Genomic DNA, 17,064 nt, shown 5'->3' with positions numbered 1-17,064 from the left:
CTGTCAAACAATATAGGAACATTTCCAAACTTTACAGAAGTTTAAATTATTCATGTATTCATTTCTTCTTATGCTTTGTTGTTTCATTTAATATTGTGATGTTTATTTAGGTTGTTTGACCTGCTAAAATATGTCTTGTTTTTGTGTTTAAATGCGTGTATAAATGTCCCTAAGTGTTTATATTATTAAATAAATTCACTGTGCTCCAGAGGTCTGTGAAATTATATATTATAGGCTATGTTTTAGTGGTCTTAAAATATATTTAGAATACTTTCACCACTTTACCTTGGCCGTCAGACACCTCTTTTCGACGGGGAACTGAAACAGTTCAGGGCTTCCTGACTCCACTGATACAAACTGTCATGACTGTTAGCCGTTCTGTTAGCATTAGCCTGTGACTCGCTTATGCTAATCACTAGCACTAACTGCTAATGCCAATCTAGCAGCACACATGCCACTTTTCCACAGAAACTAAAATGTACAGTATGATTTGAGTCTCCATCTTTCCTCAGCTTTACACAACTTGACACGTTTTCAATGCTCCCATGTGGGAAAGAGAAAACAGTTATTGCAGGTTTAAATAGAATACAAAAAGACATGAAAAACAAGATGTTCTGCTGAAATCCTTTATTTAAATTTGCTGACAAATAGAGGTGATGTACAATACAAACCTCAAACGCAAGTGTTCTTTGATCACCAATTAATTCTCACCGAAGGCTTCTTGATATTATCAGGGCAGAGCCCGCTTTAAAATGGGAACATGAATGTCCATGAAGCTTTTGGGGCCGTTGGTGCTCTGAAGAATCACATTTCAGATTATGAAAGGTCGCTGCTGCCAAATAAAAGACTAGTTCAATGATTTAGACGCAGATGTTTGCGAATTTGACTTTTTCAAACCAATTTGTATAAGAAACCAATAAGAACCAAAATGACTGTGAAAAGAAGACTGATGGCTTAAAAGAAGACATCTGTTCCAACATTAATACTGAACACCAGAGACTCCGCGCCGTGTACCCAACTTTGAGAAGGAATGCAGCACTACCAGCCTTTCTATAACAGCAAAAATGTCTGCACTGGCGTTAACATACCATGCTATTACCATTTTTAATTTAGGGGCACCTGTTAAAACAAATCCAAATAAAAAGTTCTGCCCCCCATGAATAAAAAGCTGCAGTGAACTAAATTGCGGGGCTGGTAGCCTACAGCACTGGGCTACCCAACCCATTACACTTCAGGTAACATTGCTTTCTGTTGGGATTCTCTGATTATAAAAGAATTAGATTTAGCGTACAGAGTACATCCAATCCATGATGTGCTTCTGTTAAGTGCAGTCATGTGCAGTTTAATTGCCGTTGTCAGAGGAGCTGGGCCACGGCTCAGAGCTGCGCCTGCTCAGGGTGGGGCGCCACATGTTCCACGGGTTGTAGGTCCGACTCATCTCCGTTGAAGTTGGCGGCGACGGGGCGGGACTGCTGACCAGGTCAGTGAGCGTTGTTGAGTTGGTCGTTGGAGGGAAAGGGTGTAAGGCTGAATCTGCGCTTGTTGACCAAATGGAGCTGCCGAAGGGTGTGGCTGCAGACCAGGGATTGCGGGTGTTTCCCAGGAGTGACTTCAAAAAGAGAAGAGAAGCTTCACAATAGTATCACGAGCAGGGGGAGCTACGTTAAACACAAATAAGGGATCTTACTACTGTTGGGGCAGTCGGTGAGCTGGAGCTGCTGGGCCAGGAGTGCAGAGAGTCACTGCTCGGTATGTCCCAGATGGAGGAGGCGGAGGCGGAGGCGGAGGTGAACTCAGGCCAGCTTTGCTGAGGCTCTGATGACTTTGGGAGATTCATTCCACTGAAAACTAACAACACACACACACACACTTCAGTTTGGACGCAGCCAGCCAGCTATAACCTGTAACACCAGTTATTCTACGTTCTTCTGTTTGATGGTAAATCAAACTGCATGGGTTACCTCCTGTCAGGTTGAAGGAATTGTTGGGTCCAAAAGCAGAGAATGAGTTTGCCGAATGGAAGTTTGGACTGCTGGCTGTGTCAATGGGACTCCACAATCCAGAGCTATGGGAGAAAGAAAAGCAGAATTTTAAATGAGCTAAATCTTGATGTCACGTCTGGATGCAAATGTATTCATTTTGTCACATTACCTGTCAGAGCTGTCACTTTCCACTGATGTCATGTGTGCCAGACTCTTCCCCTGGCTGTCAGTTTTACCTGGGCCAGAGCCACCTGTCAGCGACATCAAACATCAGTGTTGTCCCATAAACTAACCACCATAGCAACAATGAACACACTTTGATGGAGAGTTAGTTCATGGTTTCATACTTACCAGGGCTTTTATCATAACCAGCAGCTACAGCAGCGAAGGTGGGGTTCCCATTTTTGCCTGGGAGTGGAGTGGCTGCAGACAGTTTATTTCCTGGGGCCTTCTTTTGGTTTCCCTCACTGCAACAGAAATTCACCAAAAATCTGGATTAGATTTTAGATACACATTTAAAATACCAAACCAAAATAACATGCTTTATTATAATAATAGCTAAAATTCTTATCTCAGTATTTACAGGCTGACTAGCACACGCAATACGTATCTGTTTTTTTTTTTCCTACAAAATGGGCGACATGTTTTCAGCTGCAAGTCAAAGCCACGTTTCAAATGTCACAAGCACTTTTATAAAAACAGACTGTGATCAAAATAAAATGCAAAAACAGGAATTTTATACCCTGTTTGAAAATACACAGCTGAACAACATGTGAATGAAAAATTATGTAACATATATAGCAGGGCTGTACGGTTAACGTTTTGCACACAGCACTGGAGCTACAGAGGTTTAAAGGTTTGCAGCACAGGACACAAAACTATAACATGAGTATTTCAAATGAATCTAGTGCTGGAAAATGATTTAAATATTTTCATTTATTAAAGCTATTAATCTTATTTATGCACAGAGCATTAACAGAGAGGCCGAGGGAGGGAAGGAGCGAGAGTCATAAACTAGGAGTACAGCGCTGGATTGCACATGTGCTGCCGTAATTTTATCTCACAGACTGATTTAGTGCAGCACGTACAACATATAGACCAATGTAGACTAAGTAACAGACAGATTAAACAGAGGCGCAGCTCTGTGAGTGTTGCTGGAGAACTTGTGAGTGAGTGAGTGGGACGGAGAGTGTGAGAGAGGAGCGATGCTCATTGGTTTGCTTTATGTAACACAACTTGACCCTATATTGATATAAACGCTGTTGTCTAAATCTATATCTTGCTGGAAACATATGGATACATTGTACATAGTCGTTACATGGCCCAGCCCTAACTGTTTCTAAAATGTTTGATAAAATGGTAATTTAAAGATGGGTTGAAGGGTCAAGGCTGGCTTTCTTGAGAAACTCTGCTGCACTGCTGTGATTATAAAGGTTAAAAATGCAAGAGCAAAAACCTCCTGAGGAAAACCTCCTCAGTTCAATACAGCAAACATAGTACATAGTTCAATACAGCTGATTTTAATCAGTTAAAAAAATGCCTTGATTGGCCCTGATACCATCATTAAGATCAGATCATGACATCCCTAGTTATATGTTTTATATCCAGAAAAAAACGCCTCTCCCCTGACTAATTTCTTGACAGGCAAGTCTCGCCTTCTTTAGTATGATGTTGACGTATCACTGCAATGGTCTGACACAGTCAATGTGGCGTTAACATATATGTGTCTGGTTCTGACAGTCGCTGGCAGTGATAGTGGGGAAACAAGAGGTCCTGGCGCCTGTGAGAGCTTTTTTACAGACACCTTGGTTCTTTCAGAATTTCAAACATGAACAAAACAAGGTGTTGTTTTAGCTACACATTTGACCGAGTGGATACCTGCTACTGTTGAGCACGCTGCTGTAGGTGCCTCTGGACAGTAAGCTGGGGGAGGTGGGTGGAGGGGAGCAGGTCCCTGCTGTGACGGATCTCTTCAGGAAAGGGTCTGCGTTTATTGTCTGGAGGGAGATCTGCTGAAGACTATCTGCTTCTGCACATGGGGAACAGGAGAAAATCAAACCAGTTAGCGTCTGAATAAGGACACAGAACACGACAGGACAGTTTCAGGTCTGAATTTAAATGTTAAATTACCCAGACTGTGAAACAACATCTGTGACGGTATACAAATGTTCAAATCGTCACCAAGATATGAGGAGGGGAAATTTTAAAGACTGGAGGGACAAATAAAGCTCATTTCCCACCAGACCAAAACCCACTAACGCCCACTAACACCTGGCTTCTGTCTTGAGTGGGGAAGGTTACAATCAGCATTCATTTCTTTGCCCTGTGAGGCAAATTGTGATTTGTGATATTGGGCTTTATAAATAAAATTGATTGAATTGATTGATTGATTGATTTCCAGGACAAATGACTGCAGTGGTCACAGCTCTGGCTTTGACCAGCAGTGATGGAAACATGACATCTGGGTGGACGTGCTAACTTTTAAACATGCATAGCTGCAGTTACATTTCGTTTAGAGTCTACGTGACACGACCCTTTAAACCGCACCCACCACCAGTACAGTAGACCGTGGAAGTGTGCCCTCTAGTGGAATTCTCCAGTAACATTCACAGCACATGGGCAGGTATGTGAATGATTTCCTGCCAGTAGTCTCCGCAAACCCATGGTTTAAAAGTATATCTCTGGCCTCACATTCAATCAAATCACCAGCATTGAAAAATAAAAATCTGATCACCAAAAAAAAAAAAAAAAAAAAAAAAAAGATCTTGACTTACGGACGCTGTTTTTGGAAAGTGGTACATCCCACTCTGGAGAAGCAAACTCCTTCTCCCCCTCAGAGCTGCTGCTGTGGCCCAACTCTGGCACTGGACCGCTGGACAACAGTTTGGCCAACAGAGAGGGGCGCCCTTCTTCCAGCTTCCCATCAACTGTCAAAACAAATGTGTCACTAACATATCTGTACTGAAGCGGACAGCAACGTGACAACATGTAGGTGAAGACACTCACATCTCTGTTTCTGCAGCGGTCTTGTCTTTGGGATGTTGGTGAGAGGGTGCAGAGCTTTGGATGTGAAGCTCTTGCGCTGTTTGTTCTCCAGCGGTGTGACATATGGCAGCTCCAGAGAACTAAGGACAATAAAGATCCGTCATAAAAAGGTTTGAAAAATGCAGTGAATGAAAGATGATGTATTATTTGTGATTAAATAAACTGACCTGGATTTTTCTACGGGGCTCTCTTTCTTTATGGTTCCTTGTTTCTTGGTTTTGGGTTTGATTAGGAAATTTGAAGTCTCTTCTTTCACTTTTCCTGTTGTTGCTGTTCTTCCTTTCTTTTTCACTGGTTCCTGGAAAAAATGTTCAGAAAAGCAGAATAACAGCATGTTTATTATGATTTCATCTCCATAGCAGTAGATGCTAGAGCTGTTTCTGTAGTCTTCTTACATCTCTTTAGTCTGTCAGTGCTAGTATGAAAATTATAATAACAGCATGGCCACAATCACTCCAAATACTTCATTTAACAGGAAAACGGGGCTAAACACAAGCAATGAATCAAAGCATCTAAATGTGTTAAATAGTCCGATGAGAACACTCGAAACGAAGGTGCAACTGAGAAAAGGTGTCTACAGGTATCAGACAGTTACATCTAATGCCTTTTACGACCCTTCCAGATAATATGGTTATTAGAGTGAGTTAGGTTAATCCACATTTTGCCGACAGCTAAGTGCAGGTATAAGTAAAAACAGTATCTGGGTAAGTGGTAGGTTTCAAAGCCCAGGTCAGACCAAAGATTCGCAACGAGACGAGATGAAACATGCAGCTGTTTCCAATGTGCCATTCTGAGATGTTTTGAAAACCTGCCAGTTCACACCAATTCAACTAGATGACACGGTGTATCATCTCTATGCAACAACTCTCTGTACTTCTGTTCTGATTTGCAGCTTTTCCGGTTTATTTTATGGCTGAATATAATTTGTAGCTTCTTAAAATATGAATGGAGATAGTGATAGTGAGATACTGGCTACAGCTGCATTTGTAGTAGTGATGAAACAGCTAATAACTGAAACAAAACAAGCATCAGATGGACTGTATTCATAATAAATACGGCACAATAATATAAGTAAGCAGCGCCAATTAATCAGTCAATGAGATGTGTGAGTGTGAGGCGGGTGGAAACAGGTAATGTGCTTTATGTTCTAAAACCAGCTGCCGGCCATTTGCCCAGCTGAGTTGCAGGTGGCACCATCAGCTGGCTTGAGTCGAGCTCAGACTGACCAGTTCACACCGCTGCAACTTTCCTCTGCAATGATCTACAAAGGTTTCATCTCGTCTCATTGCGAATCTTTGGTCAGAACTGGGCTTTAAGAATGGGCGGCTGTGGCTAAGAGGCAGAGCGGGTCGTCCTCCAATCGGAAGCTCGGCGGAGCATCAGAACATCTCTAGTAAACAAGTTAAGTCTCCTCAGAGTTTTGTGTTCAAGTCTCCAGTCTCCAGCTCTGGTAGATGCAATGCATGAAGAGACAGCTTTGACAGAAAACATGTCCAACACAGGATGTGAGCGTACCTCTTTGATGTTTGTCTCCACATCTGGATTGGAGGTCTCTGTGGTGGTGGAGGAGCTGTCGTCGTTATCGGCCAGGTTATCTTTGAGCTCGTCTCCCTGAGTCTTTACTGTGGATTTCTTCTCTTTCTCTTCCTTCTTCCTCTGGGCTTTTGTTTTGCCTCGCAGCTTCCCTTTGGATTCCAACACTGCACATGATATTAACACACATGTTAAAAGACCTGTAGATGATCACAGAGGCGTTCTGTCCTACTCTCCTGTGACAAACACAAATGTGAGTACCTTTGTTTTGTATTGACTGAGTGCTCTGTTCCTGTAGAGTCTCACCACTGAGTGAATCTGGACGGTCGAGGTCGTTGTCCATGGCTCCTATCAGGTTGGCGTATTCTGCATCCTCAGGACAGAGGCCTCTGTGAGGCAGCGATGACCCGGCTAAACTTTGACCCTGGAGGTCCAGTTGTTTGGTGCTCCGAGCCTTTCGGTTGGTGAGCTGGCAGCCAGCTGGAGGGCCTTCTTGGCCTGAGGTTGCACTTCCTTTGGTCAGTTGCGAGGAAGTTGCTTGCATAGTTGGGCGGCTGAAGCCGATCCTGGACCTCTTATCTTGGCTGTCTGAGTCGGACAAGGTGCGACTGTTGCCCTGTCGGCCTCCGACCCGAGCTGCTCCGTTGCTGGACGCATATACTCCTCTGGAGTTCTGGGGAGGGTCGCCGTAATCGTTCAACCTGAAAGGTCAAATAAAATTCCTGTTCAAACACACTGTACATGCTGCACCTCCCCTCTGTAGTTAAATCTTCTGCCACGTAAACCAACTTCCTTTGGATCTCTTCAGTGCTGCATTGTGTGGTATTGCTTTATGGATTATACTGTGGCAGAAAAAAAAAATACTTCATATTTTTCTCTTGTGTTTCTAGAGTTAGGTGTTTTTGTGGACTTGTAAGGAATTGTTGAGGAAGTTTGATGTAATATTTTCCACCAGACGGAGGATGGGAAATAATCTCAGAAGGAATCAGACACTGTCAGAACTGTGGACAATGGTTCGTCACAGATACTTGACTACAGCCCAACAGACATTCACTGTCGTCTGTGTGTCACAGTCCCTTTAACGCCTCATCAATCAGAATGATAGAATATCCGTAAAAGAATTTTAGAGCAATTTCAACAACAGTTGACAAAATCTTGGCCTGTTTCCTTTTGAGTCTTTAATACTTTGTTTTTAACATTAGATCTCTCTTCCTCTCCATTAGATAAACATTATCTCTCTCTGTACACTGATGACATCATGTGATTTGATCAGCCTGTGCCTGAGATGTTACTCAGCTTCTTCTATGTTACACTTACTTTGAATCACTGTCCATTTGCACAATGTCCCTGAGATTAAATGGTCTCCCAGTCTCCAAGGTGGAGTTGGACTCCACAGAGACACGTCTCTTGAAAGGCTCCCATATGCTCTGAGCCTCCAGGTAGGCTGTGGCGATCACCAACAGAAACATGGAACTGAAGACACGAAGACAAAACAAATATGAACGGTTAGTCAGGTTGAAATACAAAACAAAATGTAACACAAAAATCAACACTGGCACCCGAGTTTACATGTCTCCTGGCGTTAGCATGTAGCTACATGTAGCAGTGTATGTAATGTAAAAATTTGACCACAGAGAAATTAACGAGCTGACGTCAGCTTGTCTCAGAAGAAGAAAAAAATCTTTGGAAACTGAGGCTGGTGCTCGCAGGGATAACTATTACATACATTTGCCTCATTATTTGAAACTCTGGCCACGTTTCACCTCAACATCTGACACTGTAACATTATATATATGACAGACAATGAGGTAAAGCACAATAGGTCCCTTTTAATGCTACACTGTGAGTACAGAGTGGTTCCCACCTCATAATGAGAGACACTATGATGTAGAGCTCCAGCTCCCAGCTCGGTCTGGGCAGGGTCTCTGCACATGCAGCTAACATGTGGTAGGGCAAGGAGGCGTTCAGGACAAACACAAACTCAGAGCCTCCACATGTCACCAATTTCAGCTCCCGGATCACTCGAGATGAGGTGAAGTCGGGTGTAAACCTGTGAGGAAAGGAAGGACATGTTAAAAGGCTGCTCACTCAACGATACAAAAACCTGTCCTTGTGTGGCCTTTACTGACTGTCTGACAAACCATTGTTATATTGAACATTCCTGAGGTGAGGCATGCAGCAAACCAGTTTGAGAAAGGCTGCTGCATTTTCCTCTGATGCTCTAATTTTCAAAGCATGTGTTAGTCACAAACTCGAGGAAGTGAAGGTCTTCCAGAGAGGATGTGTTTACTCTGCCTCTGCACTGATGCGGGCAAATTTACAGCATGTGCACATGTGCAGTTTGGTAAAAAGTTTTTACTCTTACAAGCTGTAAGTTGGAGAAGACTAATATATTTGCCAATATGACTTTTTAGGCTTTTTTTGTTGATAGCAGTGAGGAAGAAAGGAGCAACTAATGACTTTAACAATGGCTACATTCCATTCAGGTGCCAGTTCCAAGTGCTTTGGCAGCGACTGTCAGTGACACTATAAATAGAATAAAACAGTCAAAGGCCTTCAGTGTTTTCAGCTCCACCTGTGCTTCTCCTGCAATGACAAGGCAAAATATCTGCCATGAGAAAAGTCTACACCACAGTGAGACAAAAAGGATTTTGCTCTGAAATTTCATCGAGCTTTGTTCCATACATGTTTAATAAAAACACGATTTAGTTATCAGTCAGCATTTGCACTAGTATGAGCATTTATCATCAAATGTGCAATGTTAAAGGCCGACTCCGTCACTGTTCTTTTTCAAATGGAAACACTGCTGCAAACTCAGGCGTTTGCTTAAAGCAGTGACGGAGTGACGAGTCCTCCAAATCTCACCGAACCACTCTTCTCCAAATGCTGCTCATTTCCAATATGAATACTATTGTAAAGATCATAAATAATTAAAACCTGTGTGTTTGTGTGTCAAAATATTTACACCTACTGTGACGTGTCAAAAGGCTGATCATAAGAATGTGGCGTAAACTGCCCCGCCCCAACAAGTGTGACTAAACAGTCAGTTCACACCCACATAGTTACAAGAACGAGGTCGTTACGGGAAGTATTGTGTTAAAATACACGTGCCAAAAAATACTGAAGTGTAACCTGAGAGTGACATCAAACTGTGATGATATCATGTCAGCCTGGAGAAGTATCAACCCTCTCTGTGTGTCAGTAAGAATTAAAGACACTGCTGTGGAAATATCCAATTTGCATATCAACTGCATGACAACTGTTGCCAGGTGAAGACAGTGAGAGCATTATGAGAGACAGTTCCCCAGAGGCAAAGGCAGAAGGTGAGAGCTGATAAGCATCTGTTTGTAACAAACAGTGATATTCAAGTATAGGTTGCAATTCTACTTCAGTCTCACGTGCGTGTGCCCCGAGGCAGCCATGGAAGCTTTTGTTTGCAAGCAATAAATAATCTACAACAGATTATGTTTGCAATGAGGCAAACACATGTGGAAACACCTTTAGGGTGTGCCATGGGTGTGTAGCATCTTTACAACATGACACTCAAGTTCAAATTTTGAGAACAAATTCTGTCATTTCAATTGCAAATTACTTGTTGAGAGTTTACAGCAGTTTCATAGTTTAAAATTAGCATCACAGGAAAGAAGAGTTGATCTTCAAACTCGTGGCATTTGGTGGCTGTGCACTACCGTGACTTTTTTTTAACACCTTTGCTGTTAGAAGGATGTTATCTCTCACAGGAAACCAGCAGGTGACAGCCACAGAACAACGCTGATGTGTCAGAAGAGCTGGTCGGGGAATTTTTTGAAATAGAAATAGAAAATAATCTTCATTCACCTATAACTGAGGACCAGTTAGCTCTCTACCGCATGCAAGACTGTCTCACACTGAGCTAAATTAAACAAGTAACACCACTGAGGTACATAACACAAACATAATGCAGTTTGTGGTCATTTATGGTGTGTGGTGTTTTGCTGGGGGAAGAGCTCAACCCTGCTCTTACAAACACAGAGGAGCTTAGTGGAGTTCACTCTGCACTGCTGTGTATGAAAGCTTCACGAGTTAAAACATCTGTGTAACAGCTGACTTTAAAAAAAAAGGATCCGATCAGGCTCAATATGACAATACTGATCAGTTAAAACAAGCCTTGATCTGCCCCATCTCTAGTTCCCAGGGTCCAGTGTTTCCAAGCTTTATCAGGGGAACCTGAAAAAGATGTTCCCCCACCCTGTATTCATTTAATACAGCATAAGTTAACTGGATAATATTTATTAAATTTGAGCTGAACACAACACGAAGGTTAATGTGTGTTAAGAGAACAATGGATCTGGGAACACATGACCCTGACAAACAGATTCGCTCCAACAATTTATACCCACAGAGCTGGTGTCACTCGAACTTTTGAGTAAAACTTGAAGATGACTGTCCTGACTTCAATATTTGAGATTTCCTAGCAAACATTTGAGAATTTAACAAGTGAATATGTGTTCACTTTGAGCGTGGACGTGAACTTTAAGCGAAGAAGAAAAATAAGACCTGAGGGGAGCAAGCTGAGGCTTCAGAGAGACAGAGCGCCAATTCATCCTCTTACTGAAGGCTTACTCAGCTGGAGAGGCTGAGGACAAGTATTAATAGAGCTTCTGGGAGATGGGGAGAACACACACACACACACACACACACACACTGAAGTTCCCATGGAGTAACCATATTCCTAAACTGCCTTCCAACTCTGGGTCTAGATCACACACAGCTAAACACTCGTGGACAAACACAGACGACACGTTTGTTCACTCACAGTATGATGAGGTCTTTTGAAGCATTTGGCTTAAGTGCAAATTCTTGACAGTTGAGAACTTTGAATCCATATCCTTCACAAGCTTGTCCGTTGATTTCTGCCGACCTGATGGTGATGGGGAGCAGGCCCGTGTTCTCCACCCTGAAGGTTCTTTTCAGGGTGAAGTTTGGCTCCTTGACTTTTGTCTCTGAAATAAATGAAAGGATAGTAATTAATGGACACTGGATACATTACAGAGAGAGACATTTTTAATATCATTCAGAGCAGGTCAGTTGTTTTTATGACTTATCTTTCAGACAGGTCACACAGTTTTGTAGGATCTTTGTTAATCCTAATCATAATGTTTTTGTTTTACCACTCTGTGTTTAATGTTTAAAGTGATGACGTAGCCACAGTAAAAGGCCGCTCTAAAATGTGTGGTTTTGTCTTAAAAAAGTAAATTCACTGGGCACTCTGAACAATGGACTACGGTCTATAAGGGCTATGGTCACACACATGAGATTTATTCATGAGGAAAACACTTGTACAAAGTGCCAAACACTAGTCGGGTATGACTCTGCTGAAGATGACAAGCACGCAGATGAGCTTCCCTGAGACATATTCTGACTGCACAAAAATTCTTCTGTTGTCCAATCGTTGCTTCAGCTGTACAGGTGGCTGGTGTCAGACCATCGTGCAGGTAAAGACGCTGGTTTTGAGCTAGTGTGGTTACACATGGTCTGCAGTTGTGAGGCCGGTTTGATGTGCAAGGTTTGGAGACAGCATCTGAGATATCTTATGGTAGTGACATGAACATTCAGTTCACGGGGAACAGCTCAGGCGAACGTTGCTGCAGTCAGCATGATAATGGCACGCTCCCTCAAAACCTGCAACATCCGTGACATTGTGGGAACAAAAGATGAACTTCAGGCACTCGTGCGTGGAGCAGGAACAGATGCGTTTGAATGAAGCCTTTATTTCAAAACACGGCTGCTTACATTAAAAATACCGACCAGTTTCGACTCTCTGGTCTTCGTCAGGGTGCAAAAAAAAAAAAAAAAAAAACAGGGGCGTTGTGTTGTGTTGTGTGATTAAACTGCACATTTTAGAGTGGCCTTTTATCATGACCAGCCCAAGGCACACCTGCGTAGTATTCTCTAAGCATTTTGTGTGCACAAAAAAGTGTTTCATGTTCGACTTCAACTTGTGAAAAAGTGGGAGCAAATACCAAAGTGCGTTTACATATTTGTTCAGTGTATATGTGGCTTTGTGTAAATGAAACTGTATTAAATCGCATCTGGATTTCATCTGGATACGAGACAAATGAAATGGCGAATGTAAACTGGGCCCGCAGTCACACTGATCAGACTACAGCAACATGAACTCACTCTCTGTGCAGTCTTTCAGCAGCGCCTCGGTCATCTTGAACCTCAGCGAGCTGCCCTGTCCCGGAGGCTTCCCTGCAACTTTAAGGCTCTCCGTCGTACCTCGGCCGTGAAGTACGATTGTGTCGATCACAGTCAGGTTATTCCTAAACAGTGAAGCGCACAATGTCAGAAGGGAAATTTACTACAGGGACTGTTTGACTTCCATTAAAGAATAAACGTACCTGACTATGAGGAGGGAGGAGACACTGTGGTTGCTGGTGGGAGTGAACCTCACGCTGAACGACTTGACTTCTCCGGGCAGCAGGAGGAGGTTATACACAAAGGGTCTGGTTGATCCCTCTACAAACCCTGTACTGCTCTTCATTAGGGATGTCTGCCAAACAAACAGAGCGCCTGTTAGAGACAAACAGCTTCCACATGCTGCCTCCGTCACGGACAAGAGGGCTGTGATTAGCAATTATATGTCAACCAGCTGATTCTCTGAATTCCGTAATTTGTGTAGCACTCACTTGATTTCTGTGAACCTGGAACTCTAAGGTGTTTGTTTCAATGTTGATGTTGGACAAATTTGCTAATGGAAGCCTGGAAGATAAAATCAGAGATGATTATCGTCAGTGTAAGACGAGGGGGTGAAGAGCAAGGACATGTTGGGCTTGTGGAGATTTCCCACCTGTCAGCCAGCTTTCCAGTAAACACAGAGGGGCTGGGTAACAGGGCCAGGGGGAGAACTTGGACATAGACAAGGACGTCGGCTGGATTTTGCAGAATCACCTCCTCCTCCTGCAGAAATACAGAAAAATGTCCCATGTTAGTTCACAACACAGAACTTTAACAACACCTTAAGATGTTTCTGCATGTGTGTGTTTGCGCACATGTGCTAACAAGAGGCGGGTGATTTGTTTGTACTCACAGAGGAGCTGTTTGTGTTGGTCAGAGGGAATGTAATTCGCTGCGAGGAGTTGACCAGTGAGGGCCAGGTCAAGTGTGCCGTTATTTTAGCCTGCACATTTTTCTGCAGGTCAGTGTTGACTTCAAAGACGGCTTCAATCCTTCAGTGAGAGAAGAAAACATCTGTAATTAGACTGCTGTTGTGGAGCAGGGGTGTTCGTTCAGTTACTTTTGCTTTTGATAGTTACTGGTTAATGAGTGTCAGGCTAACTGGGGCACAACTGTTTGCTGTAAATGGAGGAACAGCAAAATAAGTGATAGTTTCTCCACACGTGGGATGTCAACGGCTAACCATTCATCAGTCTAATTTAACAGTATAATGTCCTAACTCTTAACATGCTTACTTGTGGCCCGAGCGCTCTTTCAGCTCTTTCCATCGCCTGAGGAGTTTCTGGTGAAGATCGACGTCAGCATCCCAGATATCCTCCTGGAGCGCGAGCCCGTGAGGCTTTGACTCAGCTGTGAAAGTTAAAATATTTTTTAATGTAGACTCTTGTTTCACGAGATTTTAATGTTACACACACTCAAAAAAAAAAACTTACATTTAAGCACAAATGGCAGCCCCACATAACAGTGATCACCACACTGCAAGCTGGCATCAAAATAAATATTAGCCACCTGAAAAAGATGGAGGAAAGAAAATAAGTTCATGTTTATAAGGACACTTGTGGCTCACTAATGTTTTGCTCGGTCAGATGAGGGTCTACCTTTGATTTACGTCTTGGCTCCAGCTCGTCTTTGTTGTTGCGGAGCCGTTTATAATAGAAGCGTATATCTTCTGTCAGGGAGCGGATCTGCTGTAGCCTCACTTTCTGAGTAAAAGAGCTCTGTATGCTGAAGCTTTGATGAACAATTTTCCCCTAAAGACAAAAACACAAATACAGACATGTTAAGTGTCAAAATGCCGCAGGTCTTTCACAGGAATGTGGCCTCTGCAGGTGACATTTCATCTCATCCCCTGCTTGCTGCCAGCTCAGTACAGGTGTGAAATCTAACTCATGAATTTGTTACTTACTGGAAATGAAGGTGGTAAAACGATGTGCTTGGGAGAGCTGTTTAATGTACCGACAGCGATGAGCGCTTTAACTGGGATGGTTAATATCTGAGGGAAAAGGAAAGTCACCATTAGACTAACTGCTTGTGCATTTCTTTGAGGGAACAGAGTAAACAGCAGATGTGACCGGCTACCTACCTCATAGTCTGTGGTTATGTGTATGGCTCCATCATACGTGCCCTCCAGTGCCTTGGCCACAAGTGTCACTCTGAATGCTGCATAATAGCCAGATGCTAGTATCACCTTTGTAGGGACAAAAATATGTGTTAGTTTCATTTCTCTTTTTAATAATAATGCAAAAACCTCAAAGTGCTCAGGCTGCAGATTGTTATCATGAGGAAGCTGTTAGCTAGAAAGTACCTCTTTCTTCTTTTAACATGTCTGTCAATTTCTGCTGATGTTTTATCACCTTCTACTTTTGTTTCTCTATGCTACCTTTATTTTTTGTGCTTCATGAATCTTTTCTGATCCCAAATCAAATTCTGTATTTACTGAAAACAGTTAGGAGTGATGACTGTTGGTGTCTGAGTTGTTTTTGGTCCCCCCTCTGTTGGGGTACCTAGCACACAGATCTGGTACTAAACGGTGGAGCTGTGAACACTGCAGTCTGATTGGTCAATAGAGGACGCTCACTCTGCTCAGGGCTGAACTGTGGCTGGTTTTGAAGTTCATGTAACCACTGTTCATACCGTGGAGAGTTTATTACTGTGACTATCAAAATAAAAGATGTTTTGCTGCCTCTCACAGCAGCTGGAGTCTGAGAAAAACGTACTGTTTTGTGATTGGAGGCTGAGGTGTTCTGCAGCTCTCTCAGGCGACTCAGGGCCACTGTTGTGTTTCCTTTCTCTGTCTTTAGCAGCTCCATGGACAGGCTGTCTCCTGTCACCAGCCAGGACTTGATCTCCAGCTGGAGGACAAACAGCAGTTTGTAAAGGACAGAAAGGAAAAGTGCAGAATTTTCGCACTACAATTGGAGTCACAAGCTGTGACAGTACTTAAAATTGCTCACCCATCACCTACTACTGGGGAATCAAGTGTTATTATAAGGGCTGATGTTGCAACAGGTTTAACTGTTCAAAAAATTTGAAGGCACAAGTCAGCATATTTCAAATACCATGTAAAACCACTTCACACAATGGACCTAACTGTGTGAGGCTACAGCGAATAACTTCCCTCTTTCCTTTTTTAAATTCCCTTCCAAGAATCACTGTCTAGAAAATCTGACCGCTGTTACATAATCAGCTATTGTTTCTTGTATTGTGTGCTGTAGCAATGACTGTGGTAATGCTGCGTGAACTCACCTCTATGGGATTACTGTTCACCACCACAAATGTGATGCTGCTGGTGTCTGTTGCACTGCGAACGCCAAAGTCCAGGATGTTCTCCTTCAGACTGGGAGGCAGGACCAGAGGCTGTTCACAGCAGGCGACAAAAACAAACACCACGTTATACAGACACACTCACTAACAGTCATGACATCAACTCTGTCCTACAACAGGCAAAAGAGGTCAAAATTTAGTTAAGACCTGAATCTGACTTCTTGACTTCTGTTTTACTGTAAATCAAATCATTTTGCCATAAAAAGACAGAGCTAACAGCCATCGTTGATACACTCTGGTTGTGACGTTACTGCATTCTCAGCTTAGCAGATCTCAGTCTGCCGTCTGAGCTTTTGACTCCAGTGGAATTCATGCAATTCTGTGGTGTGGTTAAGGTTTTAAATGTATTAAATTGTAAACTAATTCCTTATTCTGATTTAGGTATAAAAAATTATAGTAAAAGGACAGACACCTAGCAAAACAGAAATACATTTAGTTCCCAGAAGCTATGGGCTGTTCAAAAAATACAGAATAAAGTTTATTTTCTCAAAGAACGAGTTAAAACGAGCAAGAAACCTGAGGGAACGTGTGTTAGGAGGAGATAGAGTGGGTTATGGAGGAGAAAAAAAAAATGACTCATGTATCAATAAATAATTAAATAAACAAATAAATAAATGTCTTAATAAATAAAGGAATATATACGTGCTGAAATACATATTAGCAGAGGCTGGGACCTCATTAACATACAGACACAGAAATGCAGAAATAACTAAATGTAGTTGTACAAAAATGTAGAAATAAATTTATGATATTTATTTATTTATGCCCCATGAAAATAAATGTAAAAAATAAATAAATAAATGTATAAATAAATGCGGGAATATAATTAATTCTGCAAAAAAATGAATAAATACTAAAATAAATAAATGAAATAAATAAATGCATAAATAAATGCGGGAATATTATTAATTCTGTAAAAATATGAATAAATACTGAAATAAATAAATGTATAAATAAATGC

At 42.2% G+C, this 17,064-nt stretch overlaps 1 protein-coding gene across 2 annotated transcripts in view; it reads right to left on the bottom strand.

Annotated features, from left to right (window-relative positions):
- Window positions 1-618: 618 nt before the first annotated feature.
- The window catches only part of tmem131 (transmembrane protein 131), a 42,990-nt gene continuing 26,544 nt past the window's right edge, over window positions 619-17,064 (bottom strand). The window contains exons 16-41 of one of the 2 annotated variants that reach the window (XM_078168566.1): window positions 16,026-16,136; window positions 15,497-15,631; window positions 14,863-14,967; window positions 14,686-14,772; window positions 14,378-14,530; window positions 14,213-14,288; window positions 14,015-14,129; window positions 13,633-13,771; window positions 13,393-13,502; window positions 13,232-13,304; window positions 12,944-13,095; window positions 12,723-12,865; window positions 11,356-11,542; window positions 8,425-8,610; window positions 7,878-8,033; window positions 6,822-7,261; window positions 6,543-6,727; window positions 5,195-5,325; window positions 4,989-5,107; window positions 4,757-4,909; window positions 3,861-4,011; window positions 2,334-2,449; window positions 2,152-2,233; window positions 1,962-2,065; window positions 1,688-1,848; window positions 619-1,609 (exon numbers count right to left, since the gene is read on the bottom strand). In XM_078168566.1, the coding sequence (XP_078024692.1) occupies window positions 1,343-1,609; window positions 1,688-1,848; window positions 1,962-2,065; window positions 2,152-2,233; window positions 2,334-2,449; window positions 3,861-4,011; window positions 4,757-4,909; window positions 4,989-5,107; window positions 5,195-5,325; window positions 6,543-6,727; window positions 6,822-7,261; window positions 7,878-8,033; window positions 8,425-8,610; window positions 11,356-11,542; window positions 12,723-12,865; window positions 12,944-13,095; window positions 13,232-13,304; window positions 13,393-13,502; window positions 13,633-13,771; window positions 14,015-14,129; window positions 14,213-14,288; window positions 14,378-14,530; window positions 14,686-14,772; window positions 14,863-14,967; window positions 15,497-15,631; window positions 16,026-16,136 (3,837 nt within the window). In that variant the 3' untranslated portion in view covers window positions 619-1,342. The remainder of the gene's footprint in view (window positions 1,610-1,687; window positions 1,849-1,961; window positions 2,066-2,151; window positions 2,234-2,333; window positions 2,450-3,860; window positions 4,012-4,756; window positions 4,910-4,988; window positions 5,108-5,194; window positions 5,326-6,542; window positions 6,728-6,821; window positions 7,262-7,877; window positions 8,034-8,424; window positions 8,611-11,355; window positions 11,543-12,722; window positions 12,866-12,943; window positions 13,096-13,231; window positions 13,305-13,392; window positions 13,503-13,632; window positions 13,772-14,014; window positions 14,130-14,212; window positions 14,289-14,377; window positions 14,531-14,685; window positions 14,773-14,862; window positions 14,968-15,496; window positions 15,632-16,025; window positions 16,137-17,064) is intronic. The other variant, XM_033621417.2, reaches the window with a different exon arrangement.

This window comes from Epinephelus lanceolatus, chromosome 6 (genome assembly GCF_041903045.1).
Source record: "Epinephelus lanceolatus isolate andai-2023 chromosome 6, ASM4190304v1, whole genome shotgun sequence".
NCBI classification, from domain to species: Eukaryota; Metazoa; Chordata; class Actinopteri; order Perciformes; family Serranidae; genus Epinephelus; species Epinephelus lanceolatus.
The sequence above is the reverse complement of the archived record's forward strand: the minus strand, read 5'-3'. Positions and strand labels throughout refer to the sequence as shown.